At 46.2% G+C, this 26181-nt stretch overlaps 1 protein-coding gene and 2 long non-coding RNA genes across 3 annotated transcripts in view; 2 read left to right on the top strand and 1 right to left on the bottom strand.

The window, feature by feature from the left end:
* Window positions 1-17: 17 nt before the first annotated feature.
* The window catches only part of LOC310661168, a 213560-nt gene continuing 187396 nt past the window's right edge, over window positions 18-26181 (top strand). The window contains exon 1 of the long non-coding RNA XR_014503804.1: window positions 18-491. This is a non-coding gene — a long non-coding RNA (uncharacterized lncRNA). The remainder of the gene's footprint in view (window positions 492-26181) is intronic.
* On the top strand, window positions 596-3153 carry LOC310661089. The gene is made up of 2 exons (XR_014503692.1): window positions 596-2092; window positions 2837-3153. It is a non-coding gene; the product is annotated as an uncharacterized lncRNA (long non-coding RNA).
* Window positions 4963-19944, bottom strand: BPNT2 (3'(2'), 5'-bisphosphate nucleotidase 2). The gene is made up of 5 exons (XM_083406730.1): window positions 19411-19944; window positions 12720-12879; window positions 10818-10913; window positions 9006-9167; window positions 4963-6315 (listed from the first exon to the last, which is right to left on the bottom strand). The coding sequence occupies exons 1-5, from the start codon at window positions 19816-19818 to the stop codon at window positions 6044-6046; spliced, it is 1098 nt and encodes a 365-aa protein (XP_083262856.1). The 5' UTR covers window positions 19819-19944; the 3' UTR covers window positions 4963-6043.

Here is a 26181-nt window from a genome sequence, read left to right on the forward strand (position 1 = left end):
CGCCCTCGTCATCCTGGAAGCCAGCGGCCAATGGAAACAGGGGACTCGCTATCGTGGTAGCCAATGAGGAACCGCGACAACGTCCTTCGCTTCGCGGGCTCCGGACCCCGCCCCTCCGTGAAGAGGAGGGGCGGGAAAGGCGGGAGGACGAATAGGGAAGCGCTCCCTTCCCGAACAGCCAATGGCAGAGAGGGGGTGAGCGCTGGAGGATGACGAAATGAAATGAACCGCGTGTTTTTAAGGCTGCTCTTCCCGCCCCCAGCTTGAAGGCGGGACAGCGAGGGGAAATCCCGCCCTCACGCCCGGAAGGGGCGGAGCCACGTGCGACCGTAGAGAGAGATAGTCAATGCGGAAATAGCCAAATTAAAGGGGGAAATTGAACAACAAGGTTATGGAACATTTCAAAAAGAATGGTAGAAGTTTACGTTGTACATAGGAAAGACGTGTGTGAAATAGATATACCGGAAGAATTGAAATAAACTTCATAATGTGTAATATAAGTACTTTTATTGGACTAATAATAATAATGACAATAAGAAGTACAATGTAATCAAAGTAACCAAATAATATATAGATAGACAAGAATTATGTTGCAAATAATATATAGATAGACAAGAATTGTATTTATAGAAGGGTTTATTTATTTACAGACAATTTATGGACAAATGGGAATGTGGGTGGAGCTGTGGGTTAAACCACAGCCTTCGAATCCCTGCGACGGGGTGAGCTCCCGTTGCTCGGTCCCTGCTCCTGCCAACCCAGCAGTTCGAAAGCACGTCAAAGTGCAAATAGATAAATAGGTACCACTCTGGCGGGAAGGTAGACGGCATTTCCGTGCGCTGCTCTGGTTCGCCAGAAGCGGCTTAGTCATGCTGGCCACATGACCCGAAAAAACTGTCTGCGGACAAACACCGGCTCCCTCGGCCTACAGAGCAAGATGAGCGCACAACCCCAGAGTCGTTCGTGACTGGACTTAATTGTCAGGGGTACCTTTACCTTAAGCAGCAGTTACATTGTTACAAGCTTGGGGGAATGACCCCCTCCCCACCTTAAACCCAATATATTAATAAATGCCAAGATTTTGCAGGTGGCACTGTGGGTTAAACCACAGAGCCTAGGACTTTCCGATCAGAAAGTCGGCGGTTCGAATCCCCGCAATGACGGAGTGAGCTCCCGTTGCTCGGTCCCTGCTCCTGCCCACCTAGCAGTCTGAAAGCACGTCAAAGTGCAAGTAGATAAATAGGTACTGCTCCGGCGGGAAGGTAAACAGCATTTTACCCTTTATGGACAAATGTGTAAGCAGAACAACAATATATAGAATGGATAAAGACAATGCTAAAAATTTGGAAGCGACATAAAAAGTCAGAAGTAGTCAGCTCGTAGGAGCACGCTATAAATGTAAAATGTAATATAATATGTATTTGAAGTATAAAGTTTGGAAAGCTAATAAAGATTATATTTTTTTTAAAAAAAACAATGCTCCGCCAAGGAAGGTAAGAGGCGGCCCCTGGGCGGGCAGAGAGGACTACGATTGGTGCGTCTCCGCCGGTGGCACTGCATGATTGGTCGCTTGGCTGGTGCTGAGTGTGCCCTGGAAAACGCCGCCTGCTGCTTCTTAGCTGTGGCTGATCTCTTCCACTGGGTCATCATGCACTCCTACAGAATCTACAGGCTCTCCACAACCCTCTACTGACAATTTAACCAGTCTGAGACATAGCACATATGACAAGCTAACAAATGCCCCTTCCTGCCCCTCTAGGTTTCCGGTATGGCCTTCACAGATACTGGCACAAATTGGGGAGGGGGGTGTTATATATCTCCTTGGTCAAAAGCCAAGGAGCCAATGGCTGCTGAGCTGCGCCCCTCATTGTGAGGTCTGAGGGGTGATGGGCATGCCTCCCCAGATGCTGCCATTGTGATGCCACAAAAACATTGGGCAGCTGAGAGGGTATAAATGCTGGCCAAGTCAAAGGCCGAGGCAGTTGCCTCAGTGGAGGCACTCAGCTCGGGTGGCCCCCTGCCCCGTGGCGGCAAGCTGGCCGGAGGACAGAGGTGATCGGCCGGCGCTGGGATGCTGTGGAGCAAGGAGAAGGCAAGTTGTGGTTTACTTGCTGGTGGGATCGCACTTGAAGGTGGATGAAATTCAGGTCTGAAGCAGGCGGAGGTCTGGCAATGGACCTGGCGCGGCTGTTGGTGGTGGATGGATTGCCGGAAGGTTTGCATTCAGTGCCCTGGTTGATGCCGCAAGGCTACAAGACTGGCCGAGGGGATGCAAACGGGTTTGGAAGCCTAGTTTGTTTATTAACAGGCGGACAAACCGAGGAGGGAAGCTGCCCCTTTGGCAGCGGGTGAGTGTCCCTAGGCGGATTCTGTGGTGAGGGAGAGTTGCCCATCGGCTTCTAGTGGTGGCGCCTAGGTGAAGCCAGGTTCACATTTGGGGATGTCAGTGGAGGCAGAGAGGCCTGTGAAGCTGGCCGATCCATTTGTGAACGCTATCTGGTGACATTCACCTTTGTCTTTGGCCCTCAACCTAAGGTCAACAGACCTACCTTTTGAGAATGTCAGCTTGCTGACATTCGTAGAGCTCTTGACCTTACGTCGACGGCCAAAGCGAGGAGGGAAACTACCCGGCACAGCCCTAGAGGTGGAACCCAGGGAAACCAGTGTAGTCCACTTGTGGATCTACCGCTTCAAACTGGTGGCCCTCCACTTCTGCAACCTGCCTTGACGGGGCAGGCCAGTCAGGGATGAAGTTGTCAGACCAAAGCCTGTGGATGAGTCTGGGTGGACGCTGTGATAGTGCCATCCCATCAACGTGTTTGCCTTTGCCTTTCAGGGACATCCAATGCCGGCAAAGTTTTCCCCAAGACCAGACGGTGGTGGCAAGCTAGCAAGCGGAAGGAGGCGATCGCCTGGAGTTGGGATGCTGTGGAGCAAGGAGAAGGCAAGGGGTCTGGTTGACGCTGTCGGATGGTGGCCACCCCACTCATGTTTGCCTTTGCCTTTCAGGGATGGCCGGAGCCAGCAAGGTTTTCCCCAAGACCAGCCGTGAAAATCATGAAGAGAACCGCAGGACTTAAGCCAGACAGCTCCTGTTTTCTAAATAAACGGCTTTCTAATTTTTATTCAAAATAAACGTTTTCTGAAAAGAAATCTGTGTTTTGTGCCATGTTTTTATTGTACAGGAAATCTCTAAGTAGTCATGTCACAGGAAGAGGGGGCTGCACCCCCTTGTGACATCACAGGGAGTTGGTAGCCAATGGCCACAGCTGGGGAAAACATCTGCACAGCCCTCCCAGGCCTCACAATGGGGGGGGGTCACCTCATTTTTAATAACTGCTGAGGTGCCCCCCCCATTGTGAGGCCAGCGAGGGCTGTGCAGATGTTTCCCCAGCTGTGGTTGTTGGCTACGGACTCCCTATGATGTCACAGACATCCACCAACTCTCTGTGATATCACAAACTGACATGGCAAATGAGGGGAAAGAGGCAGTTTCTGGAGGGAGGGGGAGCAGCCCCTGGAGTTTGGGGGCAACCAGGGCCAGCTGGGGACACAGAATCGAGTTGCCAACATTTGTGCCCTCTGGGCTCATCTCACCTACGCAGCTGCCAATAAAATAAAACGAAATCACAAATGCTTTTGTCAGCCCACCACTTATAGGTGGTTGGAGATAAAGGAGGTGAATTCAGAGGGAAATGTACTGTAAAATGACCCCACAGTGGAAGCAAACCCTCCAAGCGCTCCTATTTTCCAGGGACAGTCGCCCCAGCTTCTAATTTGATCCCAGAATGTTGTGGCGCTACCTGAAGGAAGGAACTTTGAAGGGAGACTGCAAGCGGACTTCTGCTGGATTGCAAATGATGGGGCAATTCCCGTCTGTCACCATTGCAGTCTGTTCTTTCCACATTTCTCTCACCTCTCTATTCACCACCGTGCATGTGAATTTCAGGAAGACACATCATCTGATGAAACAAGCTGTGTTCCAAGCAGTTTCACCAAAATGAGGGGAGGAAACATCAGGACCCATTTGCACTGTCCATTGGAGGTGGTAAGATGCCGCTTTAAACAATAAAACAATGATCAGGGTGGCGTTACAACGGCTACTGCAAACACAAGATACCATCACCGAGGCAACTACATGTAAACAAACAATAAAGGTCCACTGAAAAGGCAGATATACTTTCTTTCCCAAATAGGTTTTATCTTTAACACTCACAAAAGCAGTAAATAAAGAATTCACTTGTACTATATCAGTGGTTCAGTGCTCATTTCTTCACGTTCCAGACTAGATTTTATATTGAACAATTGCATTGGAAGATACAGATTCACTATTCCAGGAAATTTCCCAGCCAAGCAAAAGCATTTGAGGAGGGTGCAGAGCACGCTGGGTGACGCCGGGCTTAGCCTGGGGAGAATCCTGAGCGGAAGTTGCAAGTTGGTGGCCACCACTGCCTCTTGTGGCAGAGAGTTCCGTGGTTCAACTCTGCTATATAAAACTATATGCACCTTAACTGGGAATAAGCTCCGTGGAAGACAATACTACTTTTTTTCTGAGCAGAAGTGTGTAGGATCGCTGTTAGTTACTAATTACCTGTTTTTAAAAATGAAAATGATCCAGTTAATACACTAAGCACCAGAAAATCCTTTGTAGGAAAACTGAAAACGAGACATGGTTTTATGAGTCGCATCCCCCGCCACATTCAGATAACCAGCTTTATGCAACTTCAAACATGGTATTTTAGAGCCCTTTGTGTCATCCAGGAGAGATTGTGAATCAGTACACCAGAGACCCAGGAGGCCCAAATCACATGCTTTTGCTTGGTGGGGTGGTGGGCGCGATTTAATATGTTTGCAGACCTTGATTAATCACACCAGTTAATCATTTGCAAAATACAGGCCTGATTATTTTTTTACAGAGCTTAAAATCTTGTTTTTCATAGTCACAGATATTCATCACACTGATACAGGGGTTTATTTTATTTTATTTAACATAAAGGGGCAAAAAGGCCGGTTTATTAAGAGGTGGGCAGGTCTGAAGGGCAGAAAACAAGTTGTCAAATACACGTTCCTCTGAATCCGTGGCAAATTCCTACAACTCTCCTGCGAAGACTGAATGCCAAGCATCACAACAGGGTGAGAGTTTTGAACTGACAAATCAAAAACTGGGGCCAGCCTTTCAAAGGAAATGTCCACACAGTGTAACAGTTATGGCAGCCAGGAAGACACTTTTAGATTCCCTGTAAAGACAGCTGCACATAATTCGTAATCATAATTCATAATATCACTCGCTCTCTTATCAAGTAGCTTATTAAATGATCACCAAAGATAAATGACTTCTTTATCAGCTCGAACGCAGGATGTTAAAGAGTTTTAAGAAATTCAACAGCTTAGAATGGGAATATCCAAGAGCTGAAACTGTACAAGGGGAAATCTTTTCTTTTAACATGACACACAGAAAATGTTATAATTAAAGATTATAATAAAACCACACAAATATTAACACTCTCATCCACATTAAGCTGGTTTGAATTTTCAGGTAGACATTGAAAATAGACCCAAGCATTGCCTTTTGCATTTCAAATTGCACCCAAGATTAGACAATTGTCCGAGGAAGATTATCCGGCCTTCTTGGACCTTTGTACCCCAAAGGGATGAAGAATACCTATCCACTGATTTCAAGTGACCCACAGCCAATCTTTTCTTTTGTCACACAATACAAAGAATACTATAACAGAATGTGAGTGTTTTCCAGAACCAGATCTGTAACATGCTTGCGTTCTTCCAAGCATTATCTGGCCTTGTGGTATGGACACGAAACAGTCTCAGAAATTAAAAGCTTGATGTTGAGGCCTAAGGACACCGAGTCCCAGTAACCTTGCTTCTGAACGCTGTCAGGGTCTAGGAGGAGGAGGCCAGGGTCTGTGCAGTTTCCCAAAAGAATATTCCTCTGCCGTCTTCCAAAGGCCAGGTGCACGTTTCCCCACCTCTAAAGGACCATTTGCAGGCTCCAGAAGCACGACTTGACTTGGCCACTCTTCAGAATTTAATTCTGAGACGCCTTGTCTAATACAGGGAGTTTTTCAACCAGTGCTCTGTGGTCTATATTGATACTAGCTATGAGCCCGCCTTCGTTGCCATCTGAACCCGTGTAACTGATTTCCTCCCCAGCCAGTGTAGTCATTTGACCTCCTAATGCCTTCAGCACTGCATTGCCAGCACAGATGTCCCACTTTTTGATGTACGTCACATGAATGTACACATCGGCTTTTTCCTGATCCTTCTCAGGCACATCCAGGAGCGAGAGAACTTTGTATCCTAGGTAGGAAATAAGTGAGAGCTCATTATGTATATTTTACAAGCAGGTGTGGGTGTGTTTGAGCTACTCCCTGTAGGCCGTCCACGCAAAACTATGCTTCTTTACACAAAGAAAATTCTTAAAACTTTGGGTTTAGTTAAACAGTTCGAAAGCTCAATCAAAACTTGATCAAACTACAGCCTCTCTCATGGGTTATGTAATGGCATACATACACCCATGGTCACCATCACCAGAGTGGAGATTTGGGCAGAGAACAATGTTCACTGCAAATGTGTGACTAAGGAGGTGGTTTGCTCTTACCCAGGACTCCCTGTCTGCAAAAGAAAGCACAAGAGACAACTGCTGATTCAGGGTAAACAGAAGTATTTGTTTTGCGGGACACACCCTTTATCCTGGCAGGTACAGTGCATCCTGGATGACTCCAGGAACTGATGTGGAGACTGAGGAATTGTGCATGCTAGACCCACCGACAGTGTTTTGGACTCTCCCAACTCTATGGTCTACTAATGACCCATATTTATCAAACTCCAAAAGCTGCTGGTATTCTTAGTCTGAGAAAATATTAGCATATACAATGACAGATTTTTTTTTTAAAAAGTAGGTACAGTGGTGCCTCGCAAGACGAAATTAATTTGTTCTGCGAGTTTTTTCGTTCTACGAGTTTTTTCGTCTTGCGAAGCACCAATGTGTATTGTCGGTTTCCCATAGGAATGCATTGGCGGTTTTAAAAAAAAAGGCGCAAGACGTTTCGTCTTGCGAAGCAAGCCCATAGGGAAATCCGTCTTGCGAAGCAGCTCAGAAAACCAAAAACTCTTTCGTCTTGCGAGTTTTTCGTCTTCTGAGGCATTCGTCTTGCGGGGCACCACTGTATTTTACTACTTATTGATTTTTATATTTTTATTTGTAGTATTTTTTATTTTTTTACTGCTTTTATTTTGTTGTGCATGAAATTTGGTAACAGTACAGCTGAACAGCAGCATGTGAAGAGAAATAACTGGGCAGCCTTGCAAGGCAAACCTGACACAGGACCATTTTGCAACCTACTTTCATTTGGTAGTTACAGAGTAATCACAGAAGCAAGGAAAAAACCTAAAGAGTTTAACTCCCATCAGATATGGCAACGTTTTTACTGTTCGCCAACCATAAACGGTGTCCTCCGAGAAATTTTATATTTCTAAATTAACTATTTGATCACTCTGTTGCCTGGAAAACCGCAATCATTTCAAACGCTTAAAACTGGCAACCACTCCTGAACCAATTTGCCAGGTGATACAGCTTCCCAAACTGTTAATCTTTCAAAGATCCACTACCTAGTGAAAATCTAGCATCTCTCCACATCAACTAAGTGCCTTCAGGCTCGAAAGATTCCAACAATGGTGTCTCTGGAAAATTTTACATATCACTTGGAAAGACAGGCGAACTAATGTCAGTGTACTGGAAGAAGCAAAGTTCACCAGTGTCAAAGCAATGATTCTTCAACATCAACTTCATTGGGCTGGTCATGTGGTTCGGATGCCTGATTATCATCTTCCAAAGTAACTACAGTCGTACCTTGGAAGTCAAACAGATTCCGTTCCGGAAGTCCGTTCAACTTCCAAAACGTTCAGATACCAAAGCACGGCTTCTGATTGGCTTCAGTAAGCTCCTGCAGCCAATCGGAAGCCCTGTCAGATGTTTGGGTTCCAAAGAACGTTCGCAAACTGGAACACTCACTTTTCGGTTTGCAGCATTCGGGAGCAAAAACGTCCAATACCAAGGTGTTTGGGATCCAAGGTACGACTGTACAGTGGTACCTCGCAAGACGAATGCCTCGCAAGACGAAAGAGTTTTTTGTTTTTTGAGTTGCTTCGCAAGACGAATTTCCCTATGGGCTTGCTTCGCAAGACGAAAACGTCTTGTGCCTTCTTCTTAAAACCGTCAATGCATTCCTATGGGAAACCGTCAATGCATTTCCTATGGGAAACCGTGCTTCGCAAGACGAAAAATTCACAAGACGAAAAAACTCGCAGAACGAATTAATTTTGTCTTGCGAGGCACCACTGTATTCTATTCCCAACTTAAGAATGGAAAGCAAAATACCAATGGACGACAAAAGAGGTTTAATGGTGTTCTCAAGGCAAATCTTTAAAAATCCAGTATAAGCATGGGTAATTGGGAAACACTGGCCTGTGAGCATTCCAATTGGGGAATAGTCTCTACCAAAGGTGTCATGGACTTTAAAGAAGCACGAACCCAGGGAGAAATGAGCTAAGAGGAAGGCATGTTTTAGAAACCCTCACTCTGATCAACTCCCGACCAGAAACCTATGTTCCCACAGTGCAAGGATGTGTGGATCCAGAATTGGCCTCCACAGTCACTTACAGACACAGCGTTAAGACCGTGTTCATGGTAGACAATCTTACTCAGCTACGAGGGATCGCCAAAGACGATGGCAGCAACCCTATATGCACTTACTTAGGAGTACGTCTCGCCAAACTCCAAAGGAGGAGCTTACTTATGCACAGGACTGCACTGTTGGCTATGCCTGCATCTCTACCCCTTGCGTCTATAAACACCACGTCCTCTGCTCTCATAAATTAGGGAACTTAAGAACTTTGACCACATCTCACGTTGCAACCATGTACATTTCCAGTGCACTAACTATTTCTGCATAAATAAAATGAGGGGCAATAGATTCAAGAGAACAAACCTGCTCCTCCAGCTTTAATGATTGCCGTTTTATTTCCAAAGGTCTGCCAAGCAAGCTGCCTGACTTTCCCTTCATGGGAACGGGAGACAATGATTGTTGGTGTCTGCTCATTGTAGGAAGAACGAGGCTTAATATTTGATCCTCCGCCAACCATCGCCCAGGCTGCAAAACAGGCATGTCATCAGTGGCCAGTGGGTGGGTAGCTGGGCCTTCCAATTGCTTGGCAGAAGCTTAAGGGTTTTCAGGGCTACCCAGCTGTATTTGGCAAAAAAAAACCCTTATGCTTCTGTATTCCTATTTCTTCCTGAATTTCAGGAAGAGCCACCAAGCCCAGTTCCAGGTTTCAGCATTGCAGGGATTCGACTAGATGATCCTCAGGGCCCCTTTCCAATTCTACAGTTCTATGATTCTATTTCTTTTTCTAGTATGCATACATGCCATTCCTTTGGCCAGCACATCTCACATGGAATCACAGAATGGTAGAGTTGGAAGGGACCCCCAGGATCATCTAGTCCAACTGGAATGTAGGAATATGCAGCTGTCACATACAGGAATCGAACCTGCAACCTTGGCGTTATCAGCGCCACACTAGGCCTGGGCGATGTATCAACGTATCGCCCAGGACCGGTATGAGGAGCAGTCTGAGATGTTGGTTTCACTCAGTGGTATATCGCTCATGAAACCGCTGCGCTTCTGAGTGTCTCTGCTAGCAGCGCAACTTCATCCAGAGGGTGCTGCTAGCAGAGGGACTCAGAAGCACAGCAGCATAGCTATCAACCTTCCCTTTTTTTTGCAGGAAATTCTCTTATTCCAGCGCTGTTTCCCACTGCTTCCCGCTGCTATCCCGGATTGTCAGATATCCCGTAGACTGCCCCCGGGACAGGTGAGGCTGCTGATCCCTTATTTTCGAGGCTGCTGATCCCTTATTTTCAAATCTGAAAGTTGACAGCTATGCAGAGCAGTTTCACCAGCGATATACCGCTGAGTGAAACCGACATCACGGTCTGCCCTCATACAGAGCAGAGGGAGAAACAAGCTGCATCGTCGAGGCACCGATACAGCTTGTTCCTCCATCTGCATCTTTAAACTGCTGGGCTGAGGGGTGCCCGGTTGCCAGTTCCCTTCAGCCAAGCATTTAACGGAGCCGCCAGGTCGGCACTTGCTTGCCCCAGCCAGAAGTGGAGTGGGGCCTCCATGAAACTGCCCTTTCCCATCTGAGCAACCTCGAAACCTCAGATGCATTGGATAGCTCAGCTGGGGTGGGGAGAGACTTCTTCTATGCCCCAGGTGCACGAAGCCTGATGCTGCTGAAGTGTCAGAGGTCACTTAGCTGGGGTGGGGAGAGCCCTCCTGCCCCCCCCCCAGCTGAGCAGTGGCCTGGACCAGCTGCATTGGCCCTAGCCGGCAAGGCGTTGGGGTGAAAGGGCCCCAGCTCTGGCAGTGAGAGCTGTGGCAGGTTCACCCCACGTCTAGCTGGCTGGGGCCAATGCAGCTTGTTTCAACATCGTGGTACATCGCCAAACCGCAATGTCTGGCTGGTGATACATTGCAATGTTGAAAATCTAACATCGCCCAGTCCTGCGTCTATAAGGTGCCACAGCATCAACCATAATAATAATAATAATAATAATAATAATAATAATAATAATATATTTATATCCAGCCCTTCCCAGCCAAAGCCGGGCTCAGAGCAGCTAACAACAGTAAAATAATACAGCATTCTAAAATCAATTCATTTTACCCTGCTGAGGGTTAGGAATCATGCATCACTATTCACACCATTGTGAATGGAAATAAAACTATGTCACATACCTGTGTATCCAGAAAATGGCTTGTGTATTACTCCTATTACTGGCTTGCCATTTACAGCTGCACAGACCATAGTAGTAACATACTGTCGAAGATTCTCTGAAGGGAGGATAGGAAGAATGTCAACACTTCTCATTTGTACAGTGTAAAGCACAACACTAAACTAACTTTTAAACCAGATATGACAAGGCAAGACACCAACCTGAAAGGCGTAAAATTAGAAAGTAAATCCAACTTTGGATATTTGTATATATCATTTTGATTGAATAGTATTTCTGTAAGTATACAGTCCTACTCTGCTCTTCCCCCTTTCAATCCTAGGCTTCAGATATTGTATTTACTTAACCTATGCACAAGAGCCAACACAAAACACAGTCTGGATTTAATATCCAGCAGAAGTTTCAACATAAATCAGAATGCACTTAAGACGGCAGTAATTGAACACCAATTATTCTCTCGTGTTCAACAGCTTAACTCTCTTGCATATTTGAGTTCTTAAATTGTTTCCCCTTTACTCCAAATACCAGAAGAAATTATGCTAATGAAATATTTAAAATATTGATTTGTTTCATTACTCAAGGAGCTGGTTTAGTGTAATGATTTGGTGTTAAAGGAAAAAGCCTTTTGCCTTCTGCTAAAGGAAAAAGGACCCCCTCCTCTGCTCACATGCATTCCTCCAACTTAATTACTGCCTCTTTTGCAGAAACCATTGTGCTTTGGAGGTAATGGCAAACTATGGTTTGTGACTGACATGAAGCCAAGTGAGTGAACAGAAGGAGAAACAGGGAGTATGCAAGCACAAGGCTTGCTATAACAGGGCAAAATCAAAACAATAGCTTGGAGTTAGCATCTGAACCTTGCCGTAATGACAACAGAACCCAGCATGATGCTCCCCCAGGTGTTTTTCGATTCCAGTTCCCTTCAGCCCCAGCCAGCATGGCCAATGGTCAGGAATGCTGGGAGTTGTAGTCCAATAATGTCTGGAAGCCACCATGTAGGCTGCTATTGTTCAGTTGCCATGTTAAGTAGCTTAGACAGCCTCCTGCAACTTCTGGCAGTTTATGGAACTATCCAAAAATATGTCACGTCACACACACCCAATCCCCATTTCAAGCAGAAGCCTGCAAGATGTTTGTTCAAGCGTGACATAGATCTATAAATAAGACCAGACATTAAGTAAAGAAAGAAAAGAAGGAAAGCCACACCCAGCATCACTACAAAAAAAACCAACCCTACTGTCTTCTAATTCCAACCTGATTTATGCTGCAAACCACAAAGGTCTCACTCCAGAAGTCCATGGGACCATTAAAAGGTGCAAAGCAGTTTCCCACAGGCAGCACTATCCCATGATCAGACAAATTCCTTCCATTTTTGTATAAGAGAAAGGCGAAAGAGAAAGGGACCCCTGACCATTAGGTCCAGTCGTGACCGACTCTGGGGTTGCGGCGCTCATCTCGCTTTACTGGCCAAGGGAGCCGGCGCACATGTGGCCAGCATGACTAAGCCGCTTCTGATGAACCAGAGCAGCCACAGAAACACCGTTTACCTTCCCGCTGGAGTGGTACCTATTTATCTACTTGCACTTTGACGTGCTTTTGAACTGCTAGGTTGGCAGGAGCAGAGACTGAGCAACGGGAGCTCACCCCGTCATTGCGGGGATTCGAACCGCCGACCTTCTGATCAGCAAGTCCTAGGCTCTGTGGTTTAACCCACAGCGCCACCCGCATCTCCCAGAGAAAGGCTAGGCTTTGTAAAAGTAAAGTGTATGAGCCATAGCATGCAAGCACAATGTTAAAGTTAATTCCCCCCAGTCATGACAGGGAGTTGCCCTGGTGAGATGCCATTGTAAGGGGTGGGGTGCTACACAGAGTAGCAGTAAGCCAAAAGTAGCTCGGTGCTGGTTACCTGTATATTCCTGAGTTGCATCCAACGGATCAATCCACACAGTAACACTGTCTGCTTGGACCAATTTGGGCTGAATTTGGTTCTTTATAGCTTCAGGAATAGTTCGGTCCCAAGAAATTATCTCCTGGTCATCTGCATCTACATGTTCTTCTGTGTTTATCTAATGACAAAGATGTAATTAAATGTAATTAAATAAGCATGTAACTGTTGCAACACTTCCATTCCTTCCCTGGAACTTTCACCTCCTAAAGAGCATGCATACAGTATTTAATGGTTACAGGTGACTGCTCAAAAACTCCACTAAATTTCAGTATGCCAATTCAATACTTCTCCCAAACAGTTTTGTTTCACAGCGTGCCATTTGTTTTTCACACAGTAAGTATCCAGAAACTTAACCCATTAAAAATTAGAACACCTATGAAATGCAGTAAAGGCATGTACACCTACTCTTAAAAGTTTTGTGAAATGCAAATTGTAATACAATAAAATACCATCTAAAAAACAAAAGAACCAATTAAAATCATCTTGCATCAAGCACAGCGCACTATGGTTGCTACAACAGGCAAAACAATCATTAAACCAAGACTATCAGCAATTTTCAAGTGGCCTGTGAGGGGGAAACAGTTTGAGATCTATTCATCCCAAATACACCTTATTTTTTATTTTGCTTTGAACAAATATGCCAAAGCGAGTTCAGATCAATTCAGATTAGGTAATCCAGTGAAAGGGAATTTCTCCACAGTGCAACAATGTCTTACACACACACACACACACACACACATATATATATCTGTTTCATCTGTTACGCAGTCAGGATATATTTACCAACTTCACAGAAGTTCCACAACCGCCAAACTGCCATACTTAAGATTCCCAGAGATGGAGATTGCATTCACTTGAGACGGTTGAGAATGCGAAATTCCCATGTAGCAATAAGAAAACCCAGTAGCAACATTATTTACCAAACGGTTTAAACCCAAATCCAATGAAATAATGACCGGATTTGACCATGCTTAGCAAAATGCAAGAGTCAATCCTTTAATGTTTATAGTATTTGTTCATAATAATTCAAGAATTACAGAAAATTTCCTTTCCCCCAATTCATACATGTTTATATACATTTATATATGTGTGTGTGTACACACACATATATACACATATACAGTGGATGCTCGGGTTGTGAATGTGATCCGTGTGAGATGCACGTTTGCAACCCGCAGCAGCGCGTGTGCGGGTTGCAATTTGGCACTTCTGCGCAAAGCATGATTTAGCGCTTCTGCGCAGGCGCAACCCCTGAAACCCAGAAGTAACCTGTTCCGGTACTTCCAGGTTTTGGTGGGCCCTTAACCCGAAAAAAACGCAACCTGAAGCGTCTGTAACCCAAAGTATGACTGTATGTGTGTACACACACACACACGACCACTGTAACTGTTAGCTTTCTTCTTGCACCTGTTAAATGAGCATCTTAATGGATTCTTCCATGTTCACACATGAGGAGCAACAGTGGGAATGAATGACTCCATGCCCCACTCTTTGCTCACTACGAGTTGAAGAGAGAAACATCCAGTCTTTGTGGATTTTAAGGGTTCTAAACAGGCAGGGAGTCCAGGAGGCTCAAAGTTTCAGAGGTTTGCCCTCCAACGCATGAAGGGCACAGCTAGTCCATTCATCCCCACCCATGCGTTCTCTGCTGCTAACAATGCCTGAAGAGGATTAATATAATTTCCCAATGTAGGGCTTAAAGCAGCAAGGCAGTGCTAAAGCCGAAACTGAAATGAAACTGAGTGTGGGTGTCACATCACATGTAATACACAGATGTTTTGATAACTGGATGATTTCATAATTCGGACCCCTGAGCAGTCCCTATTGTATAACTAAGTTCTTCTACCTGTCATACTCAACACTGAAATGGAAGGAGATGGGGAATGGGAAGCAGTAGCTCTGGAGGTTGAAAGTATGAGAATAGGACATACACAGATGAAGAGCCATAGCTCTTTGCAGGCAAAAGGTTCAAGGTCCAACCCAACAACTTCTGAGAGAGAGAACATGCTTTTGAATCCTGGGGAGCTGCCACCAGTGAGTATAGACCAGGCACCCCCAAACTCGGCCCTCCTGATGTTTTGGGGACTACAATTCCCATCATCCCTGACCACTGGTCCTGTTAGCGAGGGATGGTGGGAGTTGTAGTCCCAAAACATCTGGAGGGCCGAGTAGGGGGATGCCTGGTATAGACTGTATTGGGCATAAACACAGCAGAAACAGGTTGCAACTAACCATCCTCAACGTGGCAGAAACTGTTAAGTAATACACAAAACAAGAAGGTTCTTGTGCACCACTGTAGCTTGCAAGCCTGGTCTCTTCAAGAGAAGGAGACAGTGTAAATAGAATCCTTTGCTACAGAGCTACCACTGGTCACAGCACAAAAGCAGTGTCTGTAGAAAAGCAAAACTCTCCAGTTATTGATGTTGCAGCTGTTACATGTATGGATAGAGGAAAGCTGAATTTATCTATCAGGTTATCACAGAGTGTAGTCAGGAACCTTACTAGAGAAAACCTGTTCTGCAGCTTTATGTCCACATCATCTCTCGTTACAGCCTGCCAACAAGTAGAATCAGCTAGCTATAAAATGTAAGAAGCACATACAGTACTCAAAAGAACTCATGGATTATATAGTGGTACCTCGGGTTAAGTACTCAATTTGTTCCGGAGGTCCGTACTTAACCTGAAACTGTTCTTAACCTGAAGCACCACTTTAGCTAATGGGGCCTCCCGCTGCCGCCATGCTACCACAGCACGATTTCTGTTCTCATCCTGAAGCAAAGTTCTTAACCCGAGGTACTATTTCTGGGTTAGCGGAGTCTGTAACCTGAAGCGTATGTAACCCGAGGTACCACTGTACTCAAATGGCCAGAGAAATACATCCGTTCAGAAGCCTGCAAATCAGGAGGCTCTTACATGAGCATAATGCCCCGCTATCAAAAAGAGAAACACCTTGATATCGACTCTTGACTCCTCCCTGCTGCTCTGCTTATCAGAATATCAGAGAAACACATTGAAAAAACATGGGGACCTTATAAAGTGTTCTAAAGACAGCTCAATAAAGCGTTAAGTAAGCCTAGGCAAAACTATGGCACAGATATTCCTAGAGAATGTGAGATCATGGAATTGAGAGGGACCACTCGGGTCATCTAATCCAACCCCCTGCCTTGCAGAAATCCTTTGCCCAAGGTGGGCTTGGACCCATAAGTCTGAGATTAGGAGTCTCATGTTCTACTAACAGCTATCCCAGTTGTCTATGGGCCTTCAAAAAACAAGGACGTAGCAACTGCTAAGGCATTTGGCAGAGGTGACCCAAGGAACCTCCCTCTAGTAATTCAGACAAGTTAGCCACATGTTTTTCGAGATGGACAGAGGTATCAACTTTCTGAAATACAAATAAACTTCGGAGGATTAATCCATATGGGGACAGGAGACTTGCCAAAACACCGCTTTAGGCAAGTCCTTCTTTAACTCTGTAATACTGGTCTACCCCCAAGAGCTATCCCAAAGATTTTGTATTTTAAATACTTTAAATGAAAAGGCTCTCAATAAATGCTATTGCTATTACTGACACTGCTTAGTCTCACAGTTGAGAGTCACAACCTTTCTTGTAAAGCTAAATGTACACTTGTAAAGCTAAACTGTATACTTCTTTTGACTATTCAGGGCCACCCCCACCCCCAATGTATACAGTCCCTGCTGAAGCACACAATTTATTTTAGATAAGCAAACAGAAAATGGAAAGCAAGGGAAGAAAGGGAAATCTATGCCAGGGGTCAGCAAGAAGGTAGGTTGGTCTCGGGGCTGTTAGATTGGCAAGGGTTTCTGGTTCTCAGTTAACAACGAAAATGCCTTCCCTGCCTAAACTAGGTTGGTGAAATGGGGAACAGGGAAAACAGATTTTTGAGCGCAAGGACTTTTGAGCTCAGTGCAGTTCCGGTTCTGAAAACAAATTTCCTTGGCTCAGAAGCAACACCACACTCTTTCATTCTGATTACCCTTTTTGTGTGTGTATAAGATGTTTTTTGCACACACAGAAAAAAAGTAAAAAATTGGGGTCGCCTTATACAGGGATGGTGAATGCACATAACTTAATTTGCTGCGGCTGCCATGAAGAAGCTGCTGGAAGAAGCTGCCGGAACCATTGCAGGCTGACCGCCCTGGCGATTTTTTCATTTGTTAGCAAATGTCTGTGTTGGAGCGCATGTTTGCCCCAGAAAACCTAAATTGGTTGTTCACCCAAAAATAAAAGCTCGGTGACTTTCCATTGCCGCTGATCATCTGGATTCTCACTTCTAGGGATATGGCAACCCTAAGTTATAGCCGTACCTTGGTTCTCAAACATAATCCATTCCGGCAGTCTGCTTGACTTCTGAAATGTTTGAAAACCAAGGCGCGGCTTCCGATTGGCTGCAGGAGCTTCCTGCACTCAAGCGGAAGCCGCGTCAGATGTTCGGCTTCCGAAAAATGGTCGAAAACTGGAATTTTCAGGGTTTTGGAAGCCAAAATGTACGAGTACCAAGGCACTCGAGAACCAAGGTACAACTACTGGTTTCTTAATTTTGGGTTCAATAAAATAGGGGTCGTCTTATACATGGGGGCATTTCACACATGGAAAAATGTGGTACCTCTTTTGCACCCGACTCTGGCTGATAGACCTTGCAATTCTAGGGATGAGGGGAGATGTAGTCCCACAACAGCCAGGGACCCAAGCTTGAGAAACACTGGGCTTGAGCAGGGCCGGATTTAGGTTTGATGAGGCCCTAAACTACTGAAGGTAATGGGGCCCTTTATATGTCCAGCTGTCTTTTGTCAACAACAAATTGTTGCTGCTTTTTGTGTTGAATATATGCTATATGGTAATTTATGGACCTAATAGGTATCTCAAGCCATTTGCACATGCAGAATGTAGGCACCCTATATATAGAAATGAGCAAACCAGTGATATTTTAGGGAGCAGGCTAGCAGGTGGGGCCCCTGACTTACATCATAGAAGCCTACACAACACAAAACACTGTTGCTATTTGTAGGTTTTATTATATTTGTTTTTTATCTTATATTTTGGAAATGTACATCCAGTTTTTTTCCTTTCAAGTTTTTGGGGGGCCACCCAAGAGCAGGGGCCAGCAAACTTTTTCAGCAGGGGGCCAGTCCACTGTCCCTCAGAACTTGTAGGGGGCTGGACTATATTTCTGGGGGTGAAATGAATGAATGAAATGAATGAATTCCTATGCCCCACAGATAACCCACAGGTGCTTTTTAAATAAAAGCACACATTCTACTCATGTAAAAACAGGCTGATTCCCGGACCATCCATGGGCCGGATTTAGAAGGCGATTGGGCCTTAGATTGGGCCGCAGGCCTTAGTTTGTCTACTCATGCCCGAGAGAGTGGGGCCCTAAGCTATAGCTTGTTTAGCTTACATGTAAATCCGCTTGAGTGTCAGACTGGGACGTGAGAGTACAGTGGTACCTCGGGTTACAGACTCCGCTAACCCAGAAATAGTACCTCGGGTTAAGAACTTGGCTTCAGGATGAGAACAGAAATCGTGCTCCGGCGGCGCGGGAGGCCCCTTTAGCTAAAGTGGGGCTTCACGTTAAGAACGGTTTCAGGTTAAGTATGGACCTCCGGAACAAATTAACTACTTAACCCGAGGTACCACTGTATAATCCATTAGTTCTTTTGAGTACTGTATGTGCTTCTTACATTTTATAGCTAGCTGATTCTACTTGTTGGCAGGCAGTAATGAGAGATGATGTGGACATAAGCAAGGGGCTCCAGGACGAATTAAGTACTTAACCCATGGTACAGTGGTACCTCGCAAGACGAATGCCTCGGAAGACGAAAAACTCGCAAGACGAAAGAGTTTTTCGTTTTCTGAGTTGCTTGCAAGACGGATTTCCCTATGGGCTTGCTTTGCAAGACGAAAACGTCTTGCGCCTTTTTTTTTAAAACCGCCAATGCGTTCCTATGGAAAACCGTCAATACACATTGGTGCTTCGCAAGACGAAATAATTCACAAGGCGAAAAAACTCGCAGAACGAATTAATTTCGTCTTGCGAGACACCACTGTAATAATAATATAATAATTTATTATTTGTACCCCGCCCATCTGGCTGGGTTTCCCCAGCCACTCTGGGCGGCTTCCAACAGAATACTAAAATACAATACAGTGGTAACTTGGGTTAAGTACTTAATTCGTTCCGGAGGTCCGTTCTTAACCTGAAACTGTTCTTAACCTGAGGTACCACTTTAGCTAATGGGGCCTCCCACTGCCGCCGCACGATTTCTGTTCTCATCCTGAAGCAAAGTTCTTAACCCAAGGTACTATTTCTGGATAGTACCTGGATAGCATATACTATTTCTACTATTAGCGGAGTCTGTAACCTGAAGCGTCTGTAACCTGAAGCGTCTGTAACCCGAGGTACCACTGTACCACATTAAAAGCTTCCCTAAGCAGGGCTGAGCTGAGTTCGAATCCCCGCTGGGCCCTGAAGCTCCAGGGGCGGCCGCCACCTCTTAGCCTGGCCTACCTCGCAGGGTGGTTGTGGTGGGGATTAAAAGAGGAGGGGGAAAGAGTGTTTTGTGCGCCGCCTGGAGCCCCTCGGGAGGGAAAGGCGGCCTACGGCCCTTCCCCGCGCCTCTCCCTCACCTGCACCCCCGGGAAGGCGGCCTTGAGCAGGTAGTACATCTTCCTGTTGGAGAGGACGTCCCCGCTGGTCATCTTCTCGTCGGCCCCTTCGCGGGTCTTGCCCTTGGCCTTCTCGTTGAGGACGTTGCTGTCGCGGACCCGCCTCACCTCGGCGCCGCCTCGGGCCGCCGCCGCCACCGAGGCCGCCAGCAGCTCCCGCAGGTCCACGGTGCCCGAGGCCGGAGGCCCGCCCGCCGCCTCGGAACCGCCCGCCGACGCCGCCGACTCCCCTTCTCCCCCTCCGCCCAGCATGAAGAAGGCAAAGCGGCCGGCCAGGATCCCCGAGTAGAGGTGGTAGAGGACGCCCAGGCCCAGCAGGCCCACGACGGCCATCCCCAGAGGGGACAGCCGGATCCCCATGGGCGCCATGGCCGGAGAAGGAGGCGGAGAGGCCCGTCACCGGCAGCCCATGGCGGCCTCCTCACGTCGCCTCAGGCGGACGGACGCGGCCTGCACATCCGCGCCGGCCTTCTGCCGTTGCTAAGCGCCGCTCCGCTGCCGACGGCGCCTCTTCTGAGGGGAGAACTACAACTCCCGTCGTCCTCCGCCGTTAGGCCGGCCGAGAGGGGCTGATGGGAGTTGGAGTTCGCTGCAGCATCCGGGTTACTTCCGGGGAGGGCGGGTTTGACTCAGGGAGTGCGTGGCTGTTATTACGGACCACAACTCCCGTCGTTCCCGGCCGTCCGCCACGCTGGCTGGGGGTTGATGGGAGTTGGAGTCACGTCAGCAGGGCTAAGTGAGAGGCGGGGCTGCCTTAAAGTGAATGGCTCCTCCCTCCCCGCCTGCGTGTGAGCTTGTATGTCAGAGGTGGGGAAATTTCGCCCCCTAGCGGCGGGGTTTGGGAGGACTACAGCTCCCGGCAACCTTTGCCGTCGCTCACGGCGGCTGGGGTTGATGGGAGTTGGAGTCCAGCGGCGTTACAGTGTGCGGAAAGCGATCCTCGGGAACTCAGTGAGGCGTAGAGATAAGAAAAGTGAAGAGTTGGCCTCACCGTGGATATTGCAAGTCTGCGCAGTGGCATGGGATGTGCTTTCAATCAGACATGCCCAGTGGAAGCAAATGAAGCCACGCGCCCTTTCCTCCTAAAACTGCGATTCAGAAGGGGAGGAAAGTTTTTTGCCTTCGCATCCATGGGAGCAAAAAAAAAAAAAGGGGGGGGGAGAGGCAACTCAGAAACATTCCGCAACAATTCGCACCCGTGTTATCATCTCTCCGCCTCCTAAACTGTGAACACCGAATTTTGTGAACCGCCCTGCAATCTATGAATGATGGATGGTATAGAAATTTAATAAATAATGAAAAGCAATGCCAAACCCACACGGCATCTTAAAAGGCAGAGACATCACCTTGCAGACTAAGGTCCGTGTAGTTAAAGCTACCAGCATGAGTTTGACCAAACTGCGGGAGGCAGTGGAAGACAGGAGTGCCTGGCGTGCTCTGGTCCAGGGGTCACGAAGAGGCGGACACGACTAAACAACAACAGTTAAAGCTCTGGTTTTCCCAGTAGTGATGTATGGAAGTGAGAGCTGGACCATAAAGAAGGCTGATTGCCGAAGAATGGATGCTTTTGAATTCTGGTGCTGGAGGAGACTCTTGAGAGTCCCATGGACTGCAAGAAGATCAAACCTCTCCATTCTGAAGGAAATCAGGCCTGAATGCTCACTGGAAGGACAGATCCGGAAGCTGAGGCTCCAATACTTTGGCCACCTCATGAGAAGACTCCCTGGAAAAGACCCTGATGTTGGGAAAGATGGAGGGCACAAGGAGAAGGGGACGACAGAGGACAAGATGGTGGGACGGTGTTCTCGAAGCTACCAGCATGAGTTTGACTAAACTGCGGGAAGCAGTAGAAGACAGGAGTGCCTGGTGTGCTCTGGTCCAGGGGGTCACGAAGAGGCGGACATGACTAAACAACTAAACAACAAAAGGAAATTCACTCCACCCAATTTTGACCCGGAAGTCTGAATCTTTGCAGAGGCTTGATGTGTTCTGAAATCTCATGCATCAGCAATTAATAATAATAATAACAACAACAACAACAACAACAACAACAACAATTTTAGTTATAGCCCACCCTCCCCAGCTAAGGCCGGGCTCAGGGCAGCTAACAAGCAATAATAAAAACATGTTGAATAAATACAACTTAAAAACAAGATTAAAATACAACAGTGGAACATTAAAATGCAGCCTCATCACAGGAAGAGAAAGGGAAAAAGAAAGAGCGGGAGGGAATCAAACTGGCTCCAAGCCAAAGGCCAGGCGGAACAGCTCTGTCTTACAGGACCTGCGGAAAGAAATCAGATCCCGCAGGGCCCTGGTCTCATGAGACAGAGCATTCCAGCAACTAAGAGTAGTGATTCCGCTCTCCAAGACATTTTGCAGCTTGAAGCAAAATATAAAATTTGGGGGGGGAGGCTCCTCTTCTTCCTCCTTTGGTTCCTGACCCACCATAGCTGCCACCTCCTCCTCTGCTGCCTGAGGCAATTGCAGGCAGCCAGGAAGCCCTGATGTGAACAGAAGGCAGTGGTAGAGGAGAAAAAGGAAGGCGGTGTTATGTACTGAAGTTCTCACCCTAAACCAGCAGGGGGATACTGTAGATAGTTTTCACTAAGGTCCACATATGCAAATAAGGGATTGAAAGTGACGTTCAGTGATTGGATAGTTAAGGAAAGTGGTTACAGTTGCGTTGTACTGGAGCTCTATATAAGCAGGCTGGCTGAACCCTTCAGTTCTGTTCTGGGTCTGTGAATAAACAAGAGCTGTTTGCAGAACGCATGGATCACTGTGGCCAGATCAGGGCAGAAATTACATTTCTCCTTTTATTTTTCAATTAATGAAGTAATAATAAATAAATAAATAAAAATAAAAATGTGCACCCCACCCTCACACCATTCCATTGTCGCTATCCAACCTCCCAAAATTTTGACACCTTTTGCGATCGTTTGACCCCTTTCCGTTTTAACAGTACAAATTCTGCAAATACACTCCATATCTCCTCAAAATCATTTCTCCTGCATATTCTCTGTCTTACCTTAATAGCACGTGTTAATTTATCATGAATACAGCCATATCCCACACCTCTTTATACTATTCTTCCATTTTATATTCAACTTGCCCTTTCCACTTCCTAGCTATAATAATTGTGCAACTGTAAATTACATTTCTGATACTAAGGCCCCTAAATACAAGTGTGCAAAGACTGATGTAAATGGAGTAAGTTCCATTAGTACAGAGAGGCCAATTCGAGATTTAAATTGAAAACTGTTTATTTCCGCCTTTTCAAGGAGCTTTCAATCACATCTACGCATTGTGAAGTTATTTGTTTCCCTAAAAACAGACACCATAAATCAGTAGTTTAAAATCCTCACAGTAAAATTCCCCCAAACAATTTCATAATTCATTCAAGAACTGAAGCATAATTAAAATGCATACCTTCATTTTCCAGATATCAAATATTTCAGAAGCCTGTAAACAGTATTACCTTTCTGAACAGAACTTAGTGACAATGCTACAGCTAAGATTGCCAATGCAAATTCTTAGTATAAAAATATTTATATATCTTAACTTACACACAGACACACAATTATTATATTCTTTCCTCTGTACTTTTCATACAGCGATGGAATACTAATTCAGTTTTGCTTTTTCCCTTCGTGCTAGTTATTAACAGTGCAATCCTGTAAATGTTTACCCTGATATAAGTCCCACAAAGTTAAAGACGACCTCTTAATCTCTAGCAAATGGGTTCAGGATTGCCGTCCCAAGAGAATTGTAGATTGGCACACCTTCATATTAGGCATTAAAACAGTCCTCCGTAAGAAAATACAAGTTTTTTTTCCTGAACCTTCAAAAAAGAAATAAGGCACATATAGGTGGATATAATTGCATAGCTCACACAAGCTCATAGTGAAATAGTGCTTTGCACAGAGCTCAGTGTAAATCCAGCTTCGGTGTGCATAGAAAAGGGGGGAAACATTTTTTTAGAAAAAGCTTTACAAGGTCACTTGTGGTTAAGACACTCTACACCTCAGTCCCACCATAGAATTTAACGGTGCTAAATCATCACAATACTAAAGTGTCAAAGGAATACCTTGGCATATTAGGTGCACAGTGGAATCTTACCTACAATAAATTTCCCGTAACTTAGTTCTGGTTTAACAGCCATCATTCTGAAGCCGTAAGGGTGGTTTCAGATCAGTGATTTTGCACTAGTACGGTCACTTTTAGTGATTTTGCACTAACACTAAAGTCCCTTTTCACCAACCAGCGGAGCTGCAGTAGAAAACATCTGGGGCCATGTCATACATTCTGGCATGCCAGAAATTCAATACAGTTTCACATTCCACAGATTCGCAACACAATCTCTTCCACAGAGATATCGCTCTGTAGAAACTGCAACATTCACCACCACACCACAGGTGAAAACTGATCATCCGAACCCGACCTAAGACACTTGTTTCCATGTGGCGTAGCAGCTATTCTGGCCAGCAAGCTCAGCACCTCTGGTTGTCCTGAGAAGATGAGTTCATTTCTTATTGGCCACAGAATGGACATAGATTTGTTCGCTCCGGTGTGCTGTTTTCCCTGCACCTGTGCTTCAAGGTCATAGGTCTTCCTGGCACTAAAGCGTCAGGGCACATCCGCACCCTGCGTTAGCAGCAGTCTTGAGACTTCCCCCTGGGAATCCTGGGAAATGTAGTTAAGGGCGCTGAGTGTTGTTAGGCCGGCCGATTCCATTCCCTCACACAGATACGGTTCTCAAAGGGGCTTAACAATCAATCCTTCTTTCCAGAGAACTCGGGGAATTTTGCAGGGTCTCCTCTAACAACGCCCAGCACCTGTACCAAACTACAGATCCCAGGATGCTTTGGGGGTAGCCAGGACTGTTGAAAGTGGTATCATAGTGCTTTCAATATATATTCTCTCCCTCCCTAGATTGGCTTCTGTCCCCCTTCAAGTACCATGAAGGGGTGGCAGGGAATGTGAACAAACATCTCCAGCACCTCGGAAATCCGTATTCTTTGCACATAATAAGGTAAAGGGCCATTAGGTCCAGTCGTGACTGACTCTGGGGTTGCGGCGCTCATCTCGCTTTACTGGCCAAGGGAGCCGGCGTTTGTCCGCAGAGAGCTTCCGGGTCACGTGGCCAGCATGACTAAGCCGCTTCTGGCGAACCAGAACAGCGCACCGAAACGCCGTTTACCTTCCCACTGGAGCGGTACCTATTTATCTACTTGCACTTTGGCATGCTTTCGAATTGCTAGGTTGGCAGGAGCAGGGACCGAGCAACGGGAGCTCACCCCGTCGCGGGGATTCGAACCGCCGACCTTCTGATCGGCAAGTCCTAAGCTCTGTGGTTTAACCCACAGCGCCACCCGCGTCGTTCTGTCCCGATACCATGGCCTGGAGCTTGCAAAATAACCCGCAATTCTTGGCAAACCCTGAATTGTCCCAGCAATGAAATCACAAGAGGCATTGGCGATGAGAAGTAGAAAGAGGGGAGGAATAGTAGCTCTGGAAGAAGAGCAGGGAAGTTTTTAGGCACGGCGGCTCTTCTCCCTTGACCACCACAAATGCCATCATCTCTAAAAATGAAGGCAGTTGACAAAAGAGTTAAACGATGGTTGCATTAGAGGCACTGTTCACACCCATTAATATCCTGTCCAGCCTTCACTGCTGTTCAAACAAGTTTATCAGGTTTTCTAAAACCCTGCAGTGACCTGTAAGAGGAGCAATAACTGGTGCAAAATGAGCAAAACACAGGAGAATTGAGTTTCTCCTCCGTCACCTTCAACTCTGTGTGGTGGTGATCATTTCCTCAGTCCCACAATTCAAGGTTGCCACATCAAGAATAAGGATTAGATGTGCCCAGTCTCAGTTTTTAAGACCGAAAGCTGGAATGGCTAACTAAGGTGGCCACATGACTAGTTCTGAAACAGAAACAAGGTTCTCTACATACAAGAGGCACAGAGAGAGAGGCTAACAGCTTCACTGGCAGGTTGTCAACCATGATGTTTAGGACTGCTGGCCTTGATAACTCGAGGCTCTGTTGGGAGTTAATTCTGCTATAGTTTCAAGATAGCTTAGTGCTATGGGTCATGCCCAATTACAGCTTAGTTAAAATACAGAGATAGCTAAAGCTTTGTCACTTTTCCTGCCAAGAGGCAAGTTATAGAGATCCCAGAACCATTACCTTCAGAAGGTAACAGTCTTCTTTAAGAAGAATTCGCCTATGTCAGCCTTGCTGGCTGGGGCTGATAGCTGTCCTTGGCCAGAACATCTGGAAAGCACCAGGTTAGCAAAGCCTGATCTACATCCTGTCAACAGTTTGCTTATGACAATCAAAGATGCAGTTTACTCCCTGAACCTCTGCCAGACTAGCTACAATTCTGCATCGTTGGTTTAACCAAGGCAGAGACTTAAAAGGCAAGTATCACACCGATTTGTTCTGCATATCTTGCCAACTTCCTGTCACTTCGTAGCCACAGGGGCACAGCCTCTGAGTTCAAGGTACAGCCTGGGAACGCAGCAATTAGTTAATATTGGCTATGCCACGTTTGAGGAAGTGTGACAACACCTTATACCTTCACCTAAAGATATAGCCCTCGGGGAAATCTGAATTCCATCTGAAGTGCGTTAAGAACGATCCAAAAAGCAGTTTCTCTTATTCTCTGACCCATCAGCACTACATATAACTGATTATGTTAACAGTGATAAGGCAGAGATCATAAA

This window comes from Podarcis tiliguerta (genome assembly GCF_965153285.1).
Source record: "Podarcis tiliguerta genome assembly, chromosome: 12".
Lineage (NCBI taxonomy): Eukaryota > Metazoa > Chordata > Lepidosauria > Squamata > Lacertidae > Podarcis > Podarcis tiliguerta.